The 22,949-nt window shown below is 40.7% G+C and overlaps 1 protein-coding gene and 1 long non-coding RNA gene across 2 annotated transcripts in view; one reads left to right on the forward strand and one right to left on the reverse strand.

The window, feature by feature from the left end:
- Positions 1-12,024: 12,024 nt before the first annotated feature.
- LOC144586696 (uncharacterized) overlaps positions 12,025-22,949 on the reverse strand; it is a 29,577-nt gene continuing 18,652 nt past the window's right edge. The window contains exon 2 of the long non-coding RNA XR_013541657.1: positions 12,025-12,541. This is a non-coding gene — a long non-coding RNA (uncharacterized LOC144586696). The remainder of the gene's footprint in view (positions 12,542-22,949) is intronic.
- Positions 13,599-16,869, forward strand: HESX1 (HESX homeobox 1). The gene is made up of 4 exons (XM_020799937.3): positions 13,599-13,973; positions 14,177-14,376; positions 14,728-14,829; positions 16,286-16,869. Exons 1-4 carry the CDS (start codon positions 13,745-13,747, stop codon positions 16,382-16,384), a joined length of 630 nt encoding a protein of 209 aa, XP_020655596.2. The 5' UTR covers positions 13,599-13,744; the 3' UTR covers positions 16,385-16,869.

Here is a 22,949-nt window from a genome sequence, read left to right on the forward strand (position 1 = left end):
GACAAATACCAAACGCCTACACACTATGAATTATGTTATATTATACATATGTTTTTAAGTAAGCACTGTTGAATGTTTTAACCAAAAGCAGAAGTGATTATTTAATATCAATTGCTGGTACACACAAAAATCAATTTTTAATCTACAGAGTGGTTTTTATCAATATGCTTCAAGTTGCTGTGTGCAAATTCTGCAAATTAGAGGTTATATATTATTATAGCTAAAAAGCCAACAATAACATAGGTCCAATTTAAATACAGTATCATATGTGTGTGGGAAAAAACTGTATGTGTGCCTTGGGAGCCCTGGTGTGCAGAAGGATAATGAACAAATGCTTTAAATAAACAATTCCAGGTGCTTAGCATAGCTTGTAAACTGGGTAGTTGGTTCTTCTGAACATTGTGAGTACTTTATGTGCCAGAGATCTACGGTTAGGTGCTCTCAGCCTTTTTTTGGCCATGGCCATAAACACAATATAACACAAATATTGTATACGTTGCATAATGAACCGTATAAGGTGGTGTGTGAATAACTTTCCAGTCTGTAGGCCCCTTCAGATGTGCCAGGGCCCCTCAGGGGACCATATGGCCCCATTAAGAATGGCTACTCTAAAGTTGCCTGTGAAGATGCTAGAAACCCATTTTATCTATGACAGCAAACACAAAGCACTCTGTCCTGCAGATCTTTTTTTTTTACCACACCTGGCATCACTTCAAATGGATCTCTTACAGATCATTTCCAGACCCGGTGGGGGAGGGCCACTTGGCCTGGGCCCCACCTCAGCCAAGTGTCATACTGTCGTGCATTCTGTGAATTTAAAAAATAATGCAAATCATTCTTTACTTCAAAATAATTCTTACTCCTCTTCTCAAAAAACAAGGGGGACTCACAATGTGAAATGGCCCCAGCCATCTGAGCAGTCCAGGCCTTATTCTTACACAGAGTAAAAAACATACCATAGATAAGTGGATACTTTCAGTGTGACCAACTCATCTTTTGAGCAGCTGAGGTTAGTATTGTCCACAAGTTCAACAGTCCTGAAAAAGGTGTCCAAGCACCAAAGGATTTTTACTGAAGTGATAAGAACTAACTCTTAACTTGAGCAGTTCACCCCTAATAACATATCCTGTTTCACCTCCCATGTTGGCTGAGCACATGTTAATGCAGTATTTGTAAATGTAACCATTAATAGCAGCATTCTTTTTATCAATACAATTTGCTGTTGTTATTATTATGCCGTTTTGGCTAATGGGAAGCTTCCAAGATGAAATAAGTTCAAATGTATGCCTAAAATTATAACGAGATTCTTTTTAAGGGCTGTAGTGGAGCTTGCGGAGACAATGATGGAAACGGTCCACTTCCCAGCTTTAAATGTTACTTCTGCTGTGTCTCTTTCAAGTGCTCCTCTTTGAAGATTCCATGGTAACTGTGAGGGGAAATGGCCCCCTCTCCCCATAAGTGCTACCTAGCAACCAGAGCATGATGATATCACTATATGCTTGAGTGGGCATGGGACATTTCAGCTAATGGGGTTTCTTATAGAAAATGGGGGATTGATGGAAATGAAGAAGTACTTATGAAGTATGGGTGTTTAACTACATCTCCCAGAATTCTGGGAGATTTAATCCAAAAACCATGACTCTGTAATGGACCTGCTGAAACAGAGATGGCTATTTGAACTCTTGCTGCTTTTTTACATTTTACTTAGTATGTATTTTAACACTTGGGATAAATCTTTGCCATCTGATTCATCCTAGCTACTTTCCTCTCCATCTTCCACCACTATCATCACATTCACCTTTTTTCCCCAAAGGATTATGTGAATTGCTGCCTATTTGCCTATTATCAAGACACTTCATTTTAACATTATTTATTTTTTTCTTAGCTCTTTTTATATCCCACCTAGCCTCCAGTGCAATAATTTGCCTATTCCCCTATTTTTATCTTCAAAGCAGTCTTGAAATGTACGTCAAGCTAGGAAGAGTGACTACCCCAATGTTATCCTGTGAATGACATGGTTTGATGGGGAACTCAGACCTGGGTTTCTCAAGTCCTAATCCAACACTTTTAACTACACATTTGTGTTTATCTTGTGGAGGCTTATCCTTTAATTTTCAAACAGTGAGTTAAGGAAAATGTCTTTGTACATTAACGAGTTTATATCTTCATTCCCTCATGGAAATAAATATTTGATAACTATTGAAAAGATGTTTTGAAATTATGAACACCAGATGGCAGCATTAGAGAAGCATAGTTCAGATTCTATTTATTTATTTATTTATTTATTTATTTATTTATTTATTTATTTAATCATTATTTCATTCATTCATTCATTCATTCATTACACTTTTTTACAACAGTTAGCACGCAGTAGGAAAAATCCATAAATCAAAAGGTGGGGAAGAAAAACAATCAGGATTCAAGATGTGGGGATCACCCCATATGCCACTCAATTGCAGCAGTAATGTAATAAGCAGCATTTGGTCCCCCTAGCCCTTCTTGCACACCTTAATGTGGTGAGGAGGTTTGAGCATGCCAGAGAAGCCGAGAGTAATGATAGCCTCTTCAGGCATAAAAGCTGCATCATCAGAAGAGAATGGGTAGTTCCAGTGCTAATGGGGGCAGAGAAGCATCTGGAGAGCAACTACTGGGCAGCAGTGGCAGCTGAAGTTGTTGGTGGCAGAGGATCTTTCACATACAATAGCAGCAATACTTAAGCTAACTTCTGTTAGTACAGTGCAGAAGGTGGCAATGGTAAACCACTGCTGAACCTTTCTTACCTTGAAAACTGTATGATGAGACAGTCCAAAATTAAAGAAGATATAGTGCTGGAAAATGAGTCTCCCAGGTCAGAAAACAATCAGCTAATGAGGAAGAGCAAAAAACTAGTTTTAATAATGTTGGCACTAATGATGCAACTAGATTAAAGCCAAAAGGATATCTAACGGCTGACGTGCAAAAAAGATAAAGGAAAATCTAATGCTGCACAATACACAGAGCTGAAACATGGAATTTGAATCAAGAGAAACTGAAAACCATAGAGCAAGAAGCCGAACATTTGAACACTGCAGTACTTGTGGCATTGAACTAAAGTGGACTAGACTGGAATATTTTGAGTCAGACAACTACAAAATGTTTTATTCCGGAAATTACAAATTCAGGAGAAATGGAGCGGCTTTAACACTGCGGCAAGATGTAGTACAGGCATTTATGAGCTATAATGGCCAGATAAGGTCAGGTAGCAAGGTCAGACAAAATAATATCCATCAAAGAGCCTCGTGGCACAGTGGTTAAAACGCTGTACTGCAGCTAAAACTGTGCTCACGACCTGGGGTTCAAATCCCAGGTAGCCGGCTCAAGGTTGACTCAGCCTTCCATCCTTCCGAGGTCGGTGAAATGAGTACCCAGCTTGCTGGGGTGGCAATGTGTAGCCTGTATAATGAAATTGTAAACCGCCCGGAGAGTGCTTGTAGCGCTATGGGGCGGTATATAAGTCCAATAAATAAATAAATAAATAAATTTTGGGGGAAAACAATCAACATAACTGTAGTTCAGGTCTATGCTTCAGTTCTAGATGTAGAAGGAGAGGAAATTTGAAGCTTTTATGCAAGCATCCAAGAGGAAACTGATCACAAACCAAAACATAATATATTTCTAAAAGTAGCAAAAGGAGGAAACAAAGAGGAACTAAATGTTGTAAATTTTGGCCTAGGGATCACAAATGAAGCAGGAGAATGGCTCATAAGAGTTCTATGAAGCCATTAATCTGTTTATCGCAAACACATACTTTAAGCAACCAAAAAAGGTGATGCACTTTTTTATGGCCAATATAAAAATCAAACTTTGGATATCACTAATTCGTAGGGTTGCCATAGGTCAGGGGTGAGTTGGCTCCACATAACAACAGCCAGTGTCGAGGCAAACAGGGAGACTCCCAGAGCAAGGCTTCTTTGGTTTTAAACCAATTCTGTATCATCTGCAAATCTGATTAGCATTCCCTGAAATTCCTCATCCAGGTCATTAATAAAAATGTTGAAGTGTGCTGGGCTCAGGATTGAGAGTTGTGGTACCTCATTTGTTACTTCATTCCAGTTTGAGAACGAGCCAATGCTAAACACTCCCAGAGTACAATTCTGCAACCAACTATTTATCCATCTGACAGTTGCTCTATTCAGCCCGCACTTAGTTAACCTGCTAATCAGAATATTGTGGGGCACTTGATCAAATATTTTGCTGAAGTCAAGGTATATTACATCTACCGCATTCTCACCATCTACCAGGGAGGTTACCTGACTAAAAAACTTAGACAAGATTAGTCTGGAAGGATTTGTTCTTGACAAATCAATGTTGGCTTCTAGTTATTGCTGCATTGTTTTCAAGGTGCTTGCAGAGTGATTGGCTTATAATCTTTTTCAGAGTTTTCCTTGGGTCTGATGATAGGGACAATGTTATCCCTCCAACAACTATCTTGCCCTTCAACTATCCTTCATGATTGCAAGAATACAATAGTAGTTCCGAGAGTTCTTCAGCCAGTTCCTTCAATACTTTTGGATGCAGTTTATTAGGCCCTGGAGATTTGAACTCATTCAAAGTAATAAGGTATTCCTTGACTATTTGTTCATCCATCTCAAGCTGCAGCCCTGTTTCCTCTACTTGTATTTCACATTTGCCTAGAGCAGTGGTTCTTAACGTGGGCGATAATGCCCCCCAGGGGGCAATTCCATTTTTCAGGGGGGCGGTAGAACGAAAAGGGGCGGTGTGGGGGCACTCGAGCAGAAGGGGGCCGTAGGGGGGCGCTGGAGCAAGCCAAACCTGTGAAGATGGCTGCAGCCTTTTTACAGTGTGAATGAATATATATTTTCCTCCAATTTTAATTTAGTTTCAGACTTTCTGTCTTGAAATTTTTAGTTCCTGCATTTGTTTTTATGGCCTTTTTATATTTCTTTTTGCGTCTTAAAATTCACTTGCAACTAAATCATTAAATGTTACTTTTGGGGGGGCATTTCATTTTCTTGGAATTTAATTTTGTTTTCAGGGGTCATTGGATTTAAGTGTCATAAATAAATAAATAAGATAAGATAAGATAAGATAAGATAAGATAAGATAAGATAAGATAAGATATCATCACCGTGGGGAGGGGGGCGATGATAACTTCCTCAATGGCTCAAGGGGGCGTTTCTTTCAAAAAGGTTAAGAACCACTGGCCTAGAGGGTCATAGACTATATTTTGGGAAAAGACCAAGCTAAAGTAGCAATTGAAGCACTTCTGCCTTATTTTCCTGTTTGTTATAATGTTTTGATCCCCATTGAGCAGCTGAGTATTACCATATTTTTCCGTTTACAAGATGACCCCCCCTTTTCTAACCCCCAAATTAGAAAATTTGCACGTTCGTGCCCCTTTGATCCTCCCGCCCTTTCCAAGCTCCTTTCCTGCTTTCTAAGCCCTGCAGAGCTTAGAAAATGGCTAATGCAGCCATGAAAGGGCAGTGTGCTCGTGCCCTTTTGATCCTGATGGCCATTCACGGACGAGAAGCAGTGCCCCATGCAGCCCAGCCCACCTTTCCGCCTGGGAAGAGGCGGCTGGGCAGGAAGCAGCAGGATCGGCCGCTCGCCCTGGGTGGGGTGGTGCCGAACCTGGTGGCCGGCTGTCAGTGCTTCCTGGGTGGGCTGCCCCACGGCAACTTCCCCACAGGGAAGGGGAACTGCTCTTCTGTGAGGGGCACTGGGGGAACGGTTAGGAGTGCAACACACCACTCAGCAAGCGCAACATGCCCCCCAGTTCCGGTAAGCCCACGGACCATCACTGGGCCACGGACCGGGGGTTGACGAACCCTACTTTAAGGGAGGTTTCTGACAGCTGTAGGAGACTGGTGGACCTTGTGATGAGGTGATGCCTAGAGGGTTTGATTGGGGGAATGGGTTTATGGATATTTATTTAATGTGTGTCTTGTGTATGTCATGTTGTCTTTGGAATAAAGAACCGTATGTTGAAGCAGTTGTTGTGTCTGGACCCACAACATAACACTGGCAATGAAGGTGGGATTTTGCTTGCCCACAGAGGGTATGTTGGATTGAATTAATTACCTGTCTGTGGGCTAACCGTTGGAAAAATCAGCCGTAGCTGAACATGCCCTAAAACAAGCTGGACATGAAATTCTATTTCAGAATACTGAAATACTGGACAACGCCAGCAATCATTACATTAGACTGCAGAGGGAAGCCATTCAAATCCACACACCAGCAGAGCTTCAACAAAAAAGAAGAAAGTTTAAAACTAAACAAAACTTGGCTCCCAGCTCTCAAAAATACAGTGTGCAAAAGGTCAACGAACTCTACCCAGCCGCAAGGACCAAGGATACACAGAAAAGACCAGCTAATGGCACCCATCAATCACAATGACACATAATCTCTCCTCCTTACCACAACGATACACCCACAACAAAAATACATTGGTCACTGTCACGCACCCATTCCCCTGTTTGGTTTTCCACACAACCCAGGTTCACTTTCAGGTGTGACATTTATTTTTCAACCCTTTTTTCCACTGCCACCAGAGGAATAACTCCTCAATACATCAAATATGTTTCTTAAATCAGTGTTATTCAATCAAACAAAGTTTATTAAAGTGTTCATAAGTAAATTATATAAAGTAAATCATGGATGGTCTTATTTCATTTAATCAATCAACCAACTGTGCTTTAGTAACATTTATATTTGCTTATCTAGAATCATGTTAATACAAGTATTTATTCATTTCTTTTCTTATTCATTTCTTTCCCTATCTGTTACTTTTTACTAACACAAGACTGGTCCTAACTGCCTAACTTCTTCTCTTTAACTTAGGTCCCTACTTCATCCCTAACTGAAGTCCTCTCTAACTCTAACTCCAAAACTAACACAGACCCTAACTGCCCTTTAACTGTCATCCATTCTCTTATATATCCCTAGTCCCGCCTTTTCTGTACAGCTATTGGCTCGTGAATCAGGGTTCCATTGTGATGGACAGGAGTGGTTCCTGACCTGTCCGTCACATACCTCCCCCCTTGGAAAAGTTTGTATCATGTGGGTAAACTCTATAGTGATTTACCCTCATGTACAACATATGAGAGAATATAATTTTTTCAATATACAAACCTTCTTTAAACATTAAACAAATATACATTTTATACTTTTACATTTTCTCTATTACCTCTTTTAAACTTATTAATTTTTTTCATTTTACTTTTCATTACATGTACAGCATCACCATATACATGTAATACTTTTCATGTATAGTCACCATAATCACCCATCTCCTGAAAAGGACAAAGCTGATTCCACAGCTATAAATACTCAACTCCCAAACAAACTGCACTAGAGCAGAGAGTGCTATTCCTGTCCTCTGAAGATGTCGGCCACAGAGACTGGCGAAACGTTAGGAAGAACAACCTTCAGAACATGGCCAAAGTGCCCAAAAAACCCAAAACAAACCATGGAGCCAGCATTTGTCCAAAGACAGTTTCCGTGGTCACGTGACCAGTGCGACTAGACACAGAACGCTGTTACCTTTCCACCGTGGTGGTACCTATTTATCTACTTGCATTTACATGCTTTCAAACTGCTAGGTTGGCAAGAGCTGGGACAAGCGACAGGAGCTCACTCCATCACGTGGATTCGATTTTACAACTGCTTGGTCTACTGATCTTGCACCAAAGAGGCTTCTGCAGTTTAACCCACAGCACCACCTTGTAAGGAGTAAAAGTACCATCAGAAAATCTGTGTGCCAGTTGTGGCGGGTCCCACCTGAGGAAGGCATGTCAGTTCCGGAATATACAATGCCGAAGGTGTGGCAAGGTGTGGCATATTGCTCATGCCAGTCATGCTGCCCCTTACTCAAGGGCAGCTGAAAGGGGGAATCGTCAAGCAACTTGGGCATCCAGAAAGGGCTACAATCAGCATGCCGAGTGTCACACCCTTTGTTGGCATTCCGTTGAACTACCAGAGATTAAAGGAGACAGCTTTGTGGTGACTACAGCTAGCAATTCGATCAAAGATCAGAGTGACTGTAAGAATTCAGGATGTGCTTTGTGAAATGGAGGTGGACACGGGTTCTGCATTGTTTATCATTGCAGACCAGACACTCCAGCAGATTTGTCCTAAGGGGAGGAGGCACAAATTAGGAGCCATGTGATCTACTTCTTAAGGATTTCCAGGGCAAGCAGGTTCCTCTGCTGGGGATGGCACTGAAGTCCTATAAGGACTTGAGGGCCATTACAGGTGGTAGTGACAAAAGGGCAATTACCAAGCCTACTGGGATTGGAATGATTTGAACTATTGGGCATCTATATTTCTCATATTCAACAAATCAAGCAAGGGGATGTTACAGCTGTGTGTAAAGAGTTTGCAGCAGTGTTTAACGGATCTTTGGGGAGTTACACTGGGCTGCCTGTTTCGTTTAATTTGAATCCAACAGTGGCCCCGATCCGTTTAAAGGCACGTTGGGTTCCATTTGCCCTTAAGCCTAAAACTGATGAAGAATTGGATTGGTTGATAGCACAGGGGGTTCTAGAGGCAGTGCCCCATGTTTGATGGGCAACACCTATCGTCACTCCTCTTAAGGCAAATGGGGCCATGCGGATTTGCGCTGATTACCAATGTACTGTATCAGGCATTACAACAGCACACATGCCTGGTGCCAGTAGTATGTCATCTTCTGGCGTCGCTGAATGGTGGAAAGATATTTGCAAAGCTTAATCTGGCCCAGGCTTATCAACAATTACCAGTAGATGATGCCACCACAGAGGCACAAACAATTATAACACATGGGGGGGGGGGGGGCTTTCAAGGTAAAGCAATTACATTTTGGTATCAGTGTAGCCCCCAGGATATTTCAAGGCATTATGGAAGGCCTCTTGCGAGGGTTGCCAGCTGTCACCTCATATTTTGTTGACGTTTTGTTAGGTGCAAGTTGTGAGGCTGAGCTAGCCAAGCGACTCTGTATGAAGTTAGGTAAATTTCAGGCAGGAAGTTTGAAGGTTAATCAGGAGAAGTGTCAGTTTGGAGTTCCACAGGTGGAATTCCTTGGATTCCTGATTGATGCTACTGGTATTCATCCTACATCAGAAAAGGTCCAGGCTATATGTAGTGCACCAGAGCCTACATCAAGGAAGGAATTGCAGTCCTTTTGGGGGCTGTTGAATTTTTATCATGCTTTTTTTTTACCTCATAAGGCATCAGTGGCAGGGCTGTTACATAACCCTTTAAAACCATCCACCCCTTGGAATTGGGGCAGGAAGGAAGCTAGGGCTTTTAGGGCAGTTAAGGAGTTCTCCTCAGAAAGTGTTTTGATACACTTTGATGAGAAGAAACCACTTATTTTGGCTGCAGATGCCTCCCCATATGCAATTGGGGCGGTCCTTAGCCACAAAATGGCAAATGGTCAGGAGGCACCCATTGCTTATTTTTGTCACCAGCAGAGCGTAATTATGCTCAAATTGTTATTATTACAGATCGTAAACCTCTTTTACAAATTTCTAGAGACACAGACGCCACAGATTTTGTACCCACAAAATGGTGTGGATGGTGTTTTTGTCAGCTTATTCTTATAATTTGAGGCATCACCCAGGTAAGGTGTTAGGTCATGCTGATGCCCTCAGTCGACTCCTGCTGCCAGATCCAGTCGACTCCTGCTGCCAGATCTGGCACCAGCTCACCATGTGTTAGTATTGGAAGAGTTGTCTAGGCCTCCAGTGTGGGTTTCTGATGTAGCAATTCACACAGTTAAGGATTGCACGCTAGCCTGTGCCCTTAATTGGGTGTAGAAGAGATGGCCAGAGGGCCTAATGACGGAAGAGTTCCAGCCATTTAGCTGTAGACAGAACAAACTCTTGGTGCATAAAGGTTGTTTGCTATGGGGAAATCAAGTTGTTATTCTAAGCAAGTTGCAACAAGTGTTTGAGGCACTACATGTTGGCCTCCCAGGTACAAGTGGTGCCTTCGCTATGCTGAAGCATCGTTGAACGGGGCAGGGAATTCCACTGGAATGCATTAAACATGGTTTAATGCAGGCTTGTCCAACCTGCGGCCCGAGGGCCGCATGCGGCCCAGGTCAGCTCATAATGCGGCCCAGTGCAATTTTTTATTTTTAAAGAAATTCCAAAGTTTCAAGTTACACTGCTGGCGCTTGCAGCCGGAATGTGGCCGGGGCATGTCACAACAGTAGAGGGGGAGAGAGGGAAGGAAGGAAGGAGTGGGAGGGGAGGGGAGGGGAGGGGACAGGGGAGCTGCGTGACTGCATTGCGCCATCCCCGTCAATAGATGGACCCCCTCCCAGCCCCATAAAGCCGCCAGAGTCGAAGCTGGCAGCCTCTGCTGTCTGAGATCGCAGCTGTCGGTAAGAGTGCTGGGAGCGGGGCTGCGGAGGACGGCTAGGGCTGCCCCCCCATGCGGCCCAAACCAAATGTATGTGCGGCCCAAACCAAATTTTCATCTTCTAATGTGGCCCAGGGAAGGTGAAAGGTTGGACACCCCTGGCTTAATGCGTTCCAAATGGGCCGAATACTCACCGTTCAGCGATGCTTCTTAATGGCCGGCAGCCCTCCCCTTGCTTAACGAGGGCGCGAAAATGCTGCGCGCGGCCATTTTGGGCCATTTCCGGGCTTCCGGCGGCCATTTTGGCCGCTGAACAGCTGATCGTCGGGCTTCGTTTTGCGAAGATCGGTAAGCGAAACGCTTACCAATCTTCGCAAAGCGAATTTTGCCCTATCTAAAAAACATTGAGCGATCGCATTAGCGATCCCAAAAAAGGGATCGCTATGCGATTTTGTTGTTGTACGGTGCGCTCGTTAAGCAAGGCACCACTGTATAGTGTGTATGAAGGCACTAGCCCGTAGTTATGTTTGGTGGCCTAAGATGGATAAGAGAATTGAAGAATGGGTTCGTTCTTGTCAGATGTGTCAGGCGTCGAGACCATCACCAGCACAGGCTCCTGTCCACCTACTGGAGGTGGCACAAGGCCCTTGGCCCCAACTCCATATAGATTTTGCTGGTCCCTTTCAGGGACAAACATTTTTTTATTGTAGTGGATGTTTTTTCTAAATGGTTGGAGGTAGTCCCTTTGTCCAGTATGTCCACAACCATTGTTGTTCGTACACTTCAGAAGCTTTGTGTGACAAATGGTTTGCCGGACACTCAGTTTATGTCAGCAGAATTTCAGCAGTTTATGGGAGATAATGTTATTCAGCATGTGACATCAGCTCCCTTTCACCCGTCTACTAATGACTAGCAGAGAGAATGGTAAGGACAGTGAAAGACACTCTCCGCTGGCTGGCTAGAGGGAATTGGCAAGACCGGTTGGCAGCATTCTTGTTGCAACAACATGTTACATCGCATTCTACAACAGGGCATAGTCTAGCGGAGCTTTTAATGAATAGAAGGCTGACTATGATCCTTGATAGGTTGACCCAGACTTGTCAGCAGAAGAATCACAAGAATTAGGGGGGAAAGTGTGGGTTTTTCACCCTGGAGATCGGGTTTATGCCTGTAATTATGGTAGAGGCCCTGATTGGGTCCCAGCAACAACAGCTATGCCAACCGGGTTGGTGTCATAACGAGTGACAAAGCCTGAGAGCCAGGAATTGTGATGTCAGCTGTGGCAGGGATGGCCAAGGAGGATGTCAGCATCTGAGAATGACACAGTGGCACTGGAAGCCGGGCATCCCGGGTAGCAAAGATTGTGCCACAACCCATTATAGATCCACTAACAGTGTTAAGACCAGAGGGTAGTGATGCTGGGGAATGTCTGGAGGCATCAATGCTGAAACGGCCTGATCCATTGGGTCCCAATGGGCAGGCTGAAGATAATGGTTTAAGACATTCTCAGTGAATATGGGCACCTCCTCGTTATTTCCAAGACTTTGATTGTAACCAGGTACAATATTGTCTTAGGGGCCAGGGGTGTAGTGTATCATGCACTTTAAAGGAGGTTTCTGACAGCTGTAGGAGACAAGTGGACCTTGTAATAAGGTGATGCCTAGAGGGTTTGATTGAGAGGTGGAGTTATGGGTATTTATTGGATGTGTGTCTTTATGACATGTCATCTTTAGAATAAAGAACCATATATTGAAGCAGTTATCATGTCTGGATCCACAACATAACACCCACTGTGGGTGAAAGAGAAGGTATAACCTAGAGTTTCCTGTTGGCAAACAGATTTTCTCAAACTCTGCAAACAGTAAAGCTTGAAAAATTTACTTTTATTACTAAAAATTCTGGAATACCTCAGCCGGCATAGTTACTGGCCAATCTGATGCTGGTGGTGAGAGCATCATGGTACATTTGTTCTGTCACCTGGGGAAAAAGCATCCTGTGTTTTGTCATAACAACGTATCTTGTTTGTCACAGTGGACCATAGATTTTTCAGCCCCCTGCACAAGAGATTGCTGAGATGTTCCCTTCTGTCCTCTAATTAATACAACTATGACGAGTGCTGGTGCAAATCCTATTTTCATTGATGATATCTGAATTTCTTGTGATGATATAACAAAAGTACTAGATGAGCTTCCTGAACAGAGAAAGGAAAGGAGGAGCCAATTAGTTTTCCATTCATGCTATACACATAAATGCTACTTTCATAACAAATTGAAAAGTTATTTAATCAACCTACTTTTTAAAAAATGCCTTTTCACTGCAAATGTATAGTTAGTCAAAATAGAGAGCTACAAAATATGATATTTAAGGAGTAATTTTGTCATTACTAACCCAGCATTAATTTCGCATAAGCAAGTAGAAATTTGAACCTAGGTCTCCTGAGTCCTAGTCCAACATCTGTCCACTACACTCCAGTGGCTCTTTTCTCTTGCTTATCTACACTGTTAATAGATTATGATAAACATGGTCTCTTTAAGCATCAGTAATTTACAGTTTCGTCCTGCTTCACTGAAGGATCTTTCACTTTTGCTTTGTATGGAATTGTTCTTCAAAGTTTTTCTACAAGAATGTGTGGGTTCCTCTGAGAATGTCAGCATATGTTACCTTTTGATTAGTCTGCATTAAAATACAGTAATACCAGTTGTTGAGGTAGTGAGCTGGGATTGGGAGAGAGAGCAAATAAGTGTCTACCTTTTTAAAGTCCTTGGTTCAACTGTTCTGTAATCCAAGCACTTGGAAGACAATTACACAGAGCTCTGACAACATTGCCAACCCCACTGCAGTCTGCCTCATTGCCAAACACCATTGTTATTTTATTGACCATGTTCACCATTACATATGCATATGAAAAAACAGAAGCTTCTTCATCAGGATTACCCTAATAGCATTAAGAGATTATATTTTTAAAATTTCACTGGAAGAAAATTTACTTAAATGAGATTACTTATTACTTGACTGGTTTCCTATCATGCTGTTATGTTTAGGTAAGTGGAGTCCATTGGAGTATTATTTTTTTTAAATCCTGATTTTATACATTAATGACTCCAAATAAAAGAGAAGCGCTATAGTTGTGCATTGGTTCTTTTGAGAAAGTTAAGTCTGATGTTCTGGTTAGAGGAGATAACACTTTTTGTCCCTCTTGCTGCCCCCCCTGGTGTCACCATTAGTTGCTAATTACTTGCAAACAAATAAACAATTAACTCCGTGTGCCTCTTGGTGGGAGACTCTTCATTGACATGCTAAAACTTTCTAATAAAAGATTTTAATTAATGACGTGGCAAATCCAACCCCCTTGTCAACAAACCTATAAGGAGGACTTGCAAGAAAAACCTGAACTATGGGGTGTTTGGTATCTAGACGGGCGGCAATAAGAATGGCAAGCAGATCGCTCTGTTCTTTTAATAATGCAACTTCTCATAATCAACAGAACAAATCCAGTCTTGGGGAAAACAAAAACAGATCACGTTCCTTTTCCATTGAAAACATTTTGGAGTTAGATCGGAAAAAAGATGGCACTCCAGCTGCAAAACCTTACAGGCCATGGATGGATAAAGCCAGTGATTTAGGTAAGATGGAAGCTTCAGATCTCATATTATTAACTTTTTTAAAAGTCAGTTTTCAGTGTTTTATATTACAAGCACTGGGCATCCACAAGATAGCCTGTAAAGAAAATCACAAATGGCTATCCTGTTTTGTCTGTGTTTTTAATTACATGACCTAAAATGCCATTGAGCACTATATTAAAGTTCTGCATTTTATGACTTTTCAGGAGAGGCTTGTAACCCCTGTCTGCATATCCCTTCCATTTCCTATGCAATCCCTTTCTTTAATGCAAGCAGCTACCCAGAAGTAGAAGGAAGAGTTCTGAAATGTGAAAACTATTTTGCAATCAATGAAAGGCTTTCATACAAAAGGGAATTAAGTTGGTACAGAGGTAGGAGGCCGAGGACTGCATTCACTCGAAACCAGGTAGGAATGTTGTGCATTTAACCTATTCAGATATCTAAGAATGGATGTTTTCTTTAGCACATTATTTGGAAAAAGCACATTTATTAGTAAGCATAAAGAATGTCTGTTTCACGAAAAAATTGTACAGTTCTCAGTTTATTGCATAAAAGATCCACAAATGTTATATATGATCACTATTCTTGTCCAATATAGTTACATTGAGTTCTGTTTGGTTGATGTGTTTAAAGCTTAGAACCTGAGCCAGATTTTTATCAGAAAGGTCAATGCTTAGCTGAACATTGTGTGTGCACATGCCTACATGCATGTGCAGTTTAAATTAAAAAATAATAAGAGTTCTGTTTTTCTCCTTAGATTGAAATACTAGAAAACGTTTTCAGGGTGAATTCTTATCCTGGCATTGATGTAAGAGAAGAACTAGCTCAGAAACTTGACTTAGATGAAGACAGGATTCAGGTATGTTTTTAAAATAATCATTTGAGTATTCTTTCATCACAGGTGTGATGACTACTTGATGGAAACAATACCATGCTGTTCATATTCAAGACTCTTACCACCAGAGTGCTTACATATGGCTTTGGAATCCCTTCTTTTCTACTTCCTGAATCTCCACAAATTTACACTGATGTGAAACTTGTTATTCTGAAGCAGGAGCATTATTTTCCCATAGCAGAAGATCAGGATTTAACATGACGATTGTATGTGCATTTGTTTTCAAATCAGTGGGGGTTTATCAAAAGCACAGGTGCTTGTGACTTGAGCAGTGGAGCATTCCCTGTCCCCAATTAAAATATTGACACCCCCCTATTTTGGGTCCACAAGCCACCCCTAGTAAGTGTGTTTAGAATTGCAACCTAGCAAAGCAAACTGTAACCTGTATCAGACAATTATATTACCAAAACCTAAGGCTTCAGTCTAAAGCACTCTTAATGCAGTGTAAGCCCCTATGAACATAAGGTGGTTTGCTTCTCAGTAAATACATGAAGTATTAGACTGTACTTCTTCAAACTTCTGCTTATGTGGAATTAGAAAATTAAGACAGGTGTGATTGGAAAAATTATGAAAGTAAATTAAAAACTAGAGAATAGCTAATTTTAAACTTAAAATTCACAAGAACATCTCAAAGACAACTTTAAATCTGTTTCAAACAATTCTTAAAGTGTCAATTAAATTTAGATTACCTGAGTTTATCTTCCTTCAGGATAATTAGACTTTTTAATTTTATTTTATAGTGTCTCTCAACATTTGTCTTGGAAAAATTATAGACTAATGATTATTTAGATTCGCTTCATAGAGCAAATACAAGCTCTTCTTTATCATTTAACAGTAGAGTCAGTAGTGTGTCTCCATGTGCGCGCACATGTTTGTGTGTGTGCATGCTTTGGTGGATAATCAAGCATCCAGTTTGTACTCTTCTTTAATATGTCCCCAGAAGTTCAGATAGATCTGTTATCAGGGAGATTTAACTGAAAATACAAGCAGCCTTTTCAAAGCCAGGTACAAAATATAGCCATTCCAAAAACATTTTTAAAAATATCATTGATCTGTTGTTACTTTAAAAGAAGAAGACAGATAAATATAGGGAAAGATAGGAAAAGAAGAGTGTTTAAGCCTCCCCCAACCATGACTGATGGTCCTGATCCACAGTAAGAAATGAGATTCAGCTACAGCCTATATATGGTATAAGAAATGAGGACTGGTTGCTTGCCCTGAAGTTTTGGGGTAATACCACCAAGGAGTGCACTTTACTGGTCTAGATTGACCAGTGCTTTGCCTTGATGTAAGACAGTGTCCTGTGTTCCATAGGTGGAATTTTCAATCATAGGACTCTGCACTGAGGCCTCGTTTGCCAAATATCTCTAATTTATGTGATGCTGTGTTGTTATATGTGTGCCTTTTCTTTAAATTTTAGATTTGGTTCCAGAACCGCCGAGCAAAGCTGAAGAGATCCCACAGAGAATCTCAGTTTCTCATGGTGAAAAACACGTTCTCCCAAAACATGATAAAATAGGAAGAATCTACAGGATCTTATTGCAGCATCGTGTGAACTGTTCATAGTCTGTTATTAATGTATTTTCTGAGAAGTTTTGTTGTTACATGCTGTCATGTTACTTCCAACTTAAGGTGACCCCAAAGGAGTTTTAAAGATATGCAAGATGCTCAAGGAGGGGTTTATTACCACTAATCCCTGGTGAGCTTCTAATGCCAAGTGAAGATTTTCACCACGATCTCCTGAATCCAAGCTGAATACTCTATCCACAACACCACATTGGCTCTGCTATTGAAGAAATATCATCTGGTGTGTTTTTTTTTGGGGGGGAGGGTTGCTATTATTCAACTAGTTCTGAAATAACTTGTAGCTTTATTTACTTTATTTACTATGGAAAATTAAGTGTTATTAATAAGGGGGCAGCAATTTCCTCAGCAAGTCTGGATGCATTTAGGGGGCTGCTGTCTGTGAAAAGCTTATGCCAAATAAAACATCTTCGTCTTTAATGTATCACCATTATTGCTCCAACAGAATAACTTTGCTACACCTGAAAATTGCTAGCAACATTAATGGATCTTTGAAAGAAAAAGAAGAAAACTTTGCTGTTTTTGCAGTTAAATGACCCAGGGTGGTAGTGAGGACTCAAACTCATGCAGTCCTTATGCAGATGATATTGCCCCCTAGAGCGATAGATATATTAGCCAATCCAGAAGATCCAGAGCTTTATAGGCCACTTTAAAAAAAAGCAGTTGATTACAAATATAGTACCAGGCCCTAATTAAAAGGGACTGTAAGTTTTATTTTATTTTATTTATTTATTTGATTTATATCCTGCCCATCCGGTCTGGTCGACCACTCTGGGCGGCTTCCAATAAGGTGTAAGTTGCTGTCACAGTCGCAGTTTCTCAGAACTACTGGAATGCTACAGCCTACTGGCCTGTGGTATAAAACATTCCCTCCTCTTATCTGATTCATCTTCATCTCAGTCCATAATGGAATATAGGAGAGTTGCACAGGGCATAGCAGAAGCCACTGTCTGAACCATATTTTGTTGTTAATCCTTCTTAATGTAGAGAGACCACACCACTATAAGTATAAAAGGAACTAAAAAATAGTTATTTCCAAGCTCGAAGGGGATGTAGGAGGGAAAATAATTACAGACATTACAGCAACTTCAAAGAAGTCCTTTGCAGGCAGAAGCATTTATCACTAGTAAGCATTACTGTGCTTGCTCTGATCCAGAGGAATGGAAACGTTCATAAGACATTCCGGTTATAGTTTTAAAAAAAATCCCCCCGAAATATCCAACAATCTGTTGATTACAGAAATATCTACAATATCACACATTGCACAGATACAGCTTTGCTGGAAGTGTGATACAGAAAAAAACTATAATGTTTTTACATGTAAATCCAGATGAAGAAGTGCCAAATGAAAGCGATCAATATCATCCTTTTGTGATGGAAATATTTGCAAGATCAGTAGACAGGGGAAGGGTATAGTGAAATTAGTAGTCTGGCCGCCACTAAATAATTGTTCTTGTGATTATTCCATTGTTGGTTTTGAAAAACAAGTGTAGCTGTCGGTGGTCTATGTATGTATTAGCTGAAATAATGTTGATTTGTTATACAGTACATGCTGAAAGCAAACAGTGTAGCATTCAATTGCTTCTAGCTGGTAATTAACTAGTCAAGGATAGGATTCTCAAGGGTATGCATACTCATGGACCTGGCATGTGCATCAGCATCCCAGGAAGGACTTTATTGCCAGTTGAAAAGCACTGAAAGATGCACCATTTGCTTTCCACATGTGTAACAGAGCAGCAGGATTTCAGCCATTGTGAAACACATACCAGTTTGAAATCACTTGAGCTATTATTACTCACTCTGCCAACAGATTGGGGCAAGGCACAATAGCAATATTCACTCCTTCAAAATCAGAATGAACACCATGTGGGATGATAAAGTGCAGCCTTGCAGATCTTTAGGGGCTGCAACTTCCATCAGACCTGTCCAACACTGGTAGGTAGGAGAACCTTCAGGAGATGCAGTCCAAAAGCATCTGGATAGTTGCCCTTTGCTCTTCTCTTGGTCTAAGAAAAGTGGCTCAAAGAAAGGGTAGGGTTTCCTAAATGATAGTGTGATTAAATTAAACCATGTTACAATTGGTTTCCTTACCAAGACATACACCACAGAAAACTTAGTTCCTACTTACTCGAACACTGTCCATGTAACAAGTTGGCACCATTTAACCTGTAGAGAAATTTGGATTTTACAGTGATAATACTTTATGGTGATGATGATGTGTTGTCAAACCCTTTTCACAGTTTTCCAAGTAGAGATTATTCAGACATGGTTTACCATTCCTTTCTTCTGGGGACGCCCTGGGACTGTGCAGCTTGCCCAAGGCCACACAAGTTGGCTCTTCTCTTGGAGGCAGAGTGGGGAATCAAACACCCAGCCTCTGGCTCTGAAGTCAGGTGCCTAACTCACTGAGCTATTCAGCCAGCATTTTAAAGAGAAAGGCAGGTTTATTTTTCTCCAGCTCACCTATTTGTCTACAACATTGCACCGTGTTCCCATGCTATTCCCAACAACATCAATAAGAATATTCCAAGGGAGTTCTTTGCCATCACTGCTGTTTAACACCTCACTTATTTAAATAGAACTGGATTGGGCTACCATATTTCAGAACAAGCAGGAAAAATCTCTTACACATGGATGACCTAAAACTATACACAAAAAGTTCCATGGAGATAGAATCACTGCTAAACACAGTGTGAATATTTAGTGAAGATATCCAAATAAAATTTGGAAATGACAAATGTGCAGTTCTGTCTATACACCATGACAAGATCTAAAAACTAGAAGGAATAGAGTTAAAAATGGCAATTTTATAAAATCACTATCAAGAGATGAAAATTATAAATTCCTTGGAATACTAGAAGCAGATAACATTGTGTGCACAAAAGTTAAGGAACTGACAGAAAGGAAATATATCAAAAGACTGCAGAAAATCTTAAAATCAAAATTAAACGGGCAGTTCCAGTAATTAGATACCCAGCTGGAATAATAGATTTGACTCAAAATAAATTAGAAGAATTGGATTGAAGAACAAGGAAACTAATGAACATGCTTCCACAGATGTGGACAGATTATATTTACCATGGAAAAATTGGAGGCCGTGGATTACTGCAAATACAGCAAGTAGTAGAGAAGGAAAAAAGAAGCCTTAATTATTATTTCAGTACGAGCAGAGAACAGCATATTAGGAACAGCATACACTGCACCAATATTGTTTTTTTTTTTGTTAAAACTTGTATCTGTTATATAATACCAGATGTTTTTATAATTTTGACTGTGCCTGGTATTTAATGATGATGATGACGATGATGACGACAACGACTTTTCAGGGGTTTCCAGCTAGAAAATATTCAATAGTGGTTTACCCTTCCCTCCTTCTGGGAGTGCCCTGGGACCGTGAGTCACAAAAGCAGGCTAACTCTACTTGCAAAATCTACTTGGAAAAAGCACAGTGGGGAATCAAACTCCATAGGTAAACCACAGAGCTATCCAGCCAGCTATGTGATTCCAAAAGACCCCTTTAAATCCCCAGGACCAGATTTTGGGGGCTACAGACAGGTGATGAATCACCATTCCATGAAGGGAAACTGTTTTATTCTCAGAAGGAAAGTTAGGATCCAAACTACTGAATACAGTATTATTTTCTCATAAGGATATTATTCCCAAATATTTATTTGTACATCAAAAAGCCATTCTGTGCATTTTTCTTTAATCTTCTGAAATGATAAGTCTGTCATGCTTTCTGGAAAAAATAACACAATCATTCTCAGCATAATTTCATTTGCGTGCTCACTGGTGGTCACTTAACACTGAATAATGGTAGGCTAACAATGAGGTCATGCCTGAAACTTCTAGTGATTGAAATGAAGCAGAGCTACAACTTTGCCTATAGTTAAACTTATTAAATCCCAGTCTTCAATGGGATTTGAGCATCTCGTCAGAGTGTGCAGGACCGCAGCCAAGGGCTTGGGCTGTGTAATCATTCAACTGAAAACAAATAAGTTGCATGCAAGCTATTTCTCTCTCTCTCATTAGTGAGGCAGGTTATGTAAACACAATGTCAAACACCAATGGGTGACAAGTCTAATTTGGTTAAACCTCTGTTTTTATTTAAAAGAGCACAAATATTTTTTTCTTTTTCATTTTACCTACATTCAACAAGCATTTTGAGACTCATAGATATAACAAAAATGAAACATAAATCAAAATGTTTGAGAGAGAGAGTACAATGTACAATTGCATGTCAAATGCCTTCCCCAAAAGGAAAACCGCTGCCAACTTCCAGGAAGTCAACAATAAGGAGACTTGATGGCTTTCGTTTCCACAGCCTCACTACAGTCACCAGAATACCCCTTCTTTGCTCTAGTTCAACATTTTTGTCGGGTTGATGGGAATGAAAAAGAGCTTCTGAAGGTTATCTTTAATAGGTGTGCAAGCTTGTATGGTAGGAAAAGTTCCTTTGAAACTGGATCCCCAGATCACTGGATGGCCTCCCCATCAATTTGAAACAATTGCTATACAACATTGGATAAGATAAAACCTGGTGGACATTACATCACAAAGGTAAGGACATCCAACAGGACTCAGCTCCATCACTTTTGGAAAGGAAGGGTAAAAGCCACAATCCACCCAGCTCCAAATGCTATTCCTGTAAAGCAGTTCAGAAGAATACCACAGAAATCACAGTACTGAGAAAACATAGTAAGTGGAGAGCTTGATTGGTTACTGAATGCATGGAAAGTTCAGCACATGGCCAGCAATCAATGCACAAGTCATGGGGTGACTTTATAAGATTGTCCTGGGTGGATGTTATATATCAGTTTATAAACCAAGATCTTGTGTGAAATAGTTTCTGGGTTAGCTGACTCTTGAACAAAGGCAACATCCTAAGCCACTGGTTTAGCACACTTTTGATTGACTGGTCTAGTACAACAGAATGTGATACATTTACTTCCAAGGAATTCCAATGTTTATCTTAGTATGTTGACAAAAGACATACTGAACAAAAGATCACATCATTTGCAAATACCTTCATTTGCTTCCTGCTGAATGAAGGCTCATCTTTCTCATTCAACACCTATGTCATTCAGTGGCACTAATCTGCCCATTTTGCCACTAATAATCAGTGAATCAGGATTGTTTAGGAAATCAATAGTGGACCAAGAAATTATTATTCCATGAATTAACTCAATTTCCTTAACCATTCTCCTGTTACTCTTACTTGCTTTCTCACATTTAATAGAACTGATGATTCTATAATTGGATCTAAAGATGCTTTTACATCTGACAAAAAATATTGAGAAAGTAATAAAATAGCACTGTAAAAATCACTTCTGGTTGCAACAAGAGTGAACTTAATTATCACCAAGAGGAACATTTCCACTTTCTGGAGCAATCTAAATGAATCTTATAACTACTGGACAGTAATTAACTAATTAGAAAATGAGAATAAGGCACAGTCAGTCTTAACCAGTTTCCTGGGGAGGAATACTAAAGAATTAAACTAATCCTGAGCTAAGTGGGACATGTTTACACCTAAGCACATCATAGGCATCCTTCAGTCTCGAGAGACTATGGTAACATGCTCTGAATCGAGGAGTGTCCTCTCCAGAGCATGAAGCCCGGGTAAGGTAATATGGAGGATAGGCTGTTACCCAAGCAGCAGATCCCCCCTCTCCACATTGCTGAAATGGTCCAATGGAAAGGCAAGAGCCAATACAACTGGTTCCAGCAATGTCGCAGGAGTTGGCAGAACGACACATGCTGCCTTCGGGACTCCAGCTCCGGATTTTGCCTCAAGGTTAACTCCTGAAGCCTTTTCCACGAGTGGATATAGCCACAAGGCAGTGGAGGTTTGAAATTGGAGTTTTCCTTCTCCTGGTAATAATTAAGAAATATTCAAATGCAAAGTCTGACCTAGAATAAAACATAAACCTTCCTTATAAATTTCAGCCACTGCATAAATTTTGAAATGCATATGGAACTGAACATTAGTACACTATACACACACTGCACCTTTACTCCTAAAGCAACACTGTGACAGCCCGTAGGATCATCTGATACAAACAGAAGTGGCATTAAAGCAAAACACCAAGTAACACAAAAACGTACAAGGACAAGAAAACTTAAGTCTTTCCTCTCCTTCTGTATTGAATGTCCCAAGGCAGGTAAAATACATTCCCAGTAGAAATAAAGTAATTTTCAGATGAGCTCTTAGAAAGTAGTAATCACAGTTGTCTAGCTTTGCTGGCATAAAGTCTGCATTCTATTTTCACCCTCCATAGAATGACCTCTGAATGAATAATAGAAAGCAAATAACTACTCTTGGCAAGATTACAAAATGCAGTAAATTGAATCCTTCCTAATCTGTGTGGTGGCAGGGCACATACTCTTGGCAGGGAGATACTTGTCAGCATAAGCACCACATTGAACTCTTGGCCCAATTCACTTGCTGCTTTACAAGGGTACAAGCCTCAACTTGGTACAAGCCTCAGGTAGGTCCC

This window comes from Pogona vitticeps, chromosome 2 (genome assembly GCF_051106095.1).
Source record: "Pogona vitticeps strain Pit_001003342236 chromosome 2, PviZW2.1, whole genome shotgun sequence".
NCBI classification, from domain to species: Eukaryota; Metazoa; Chordata; class Lepidosauria; order Squamata; family Agamidae; genus Pogona; species Pogona vitticeps.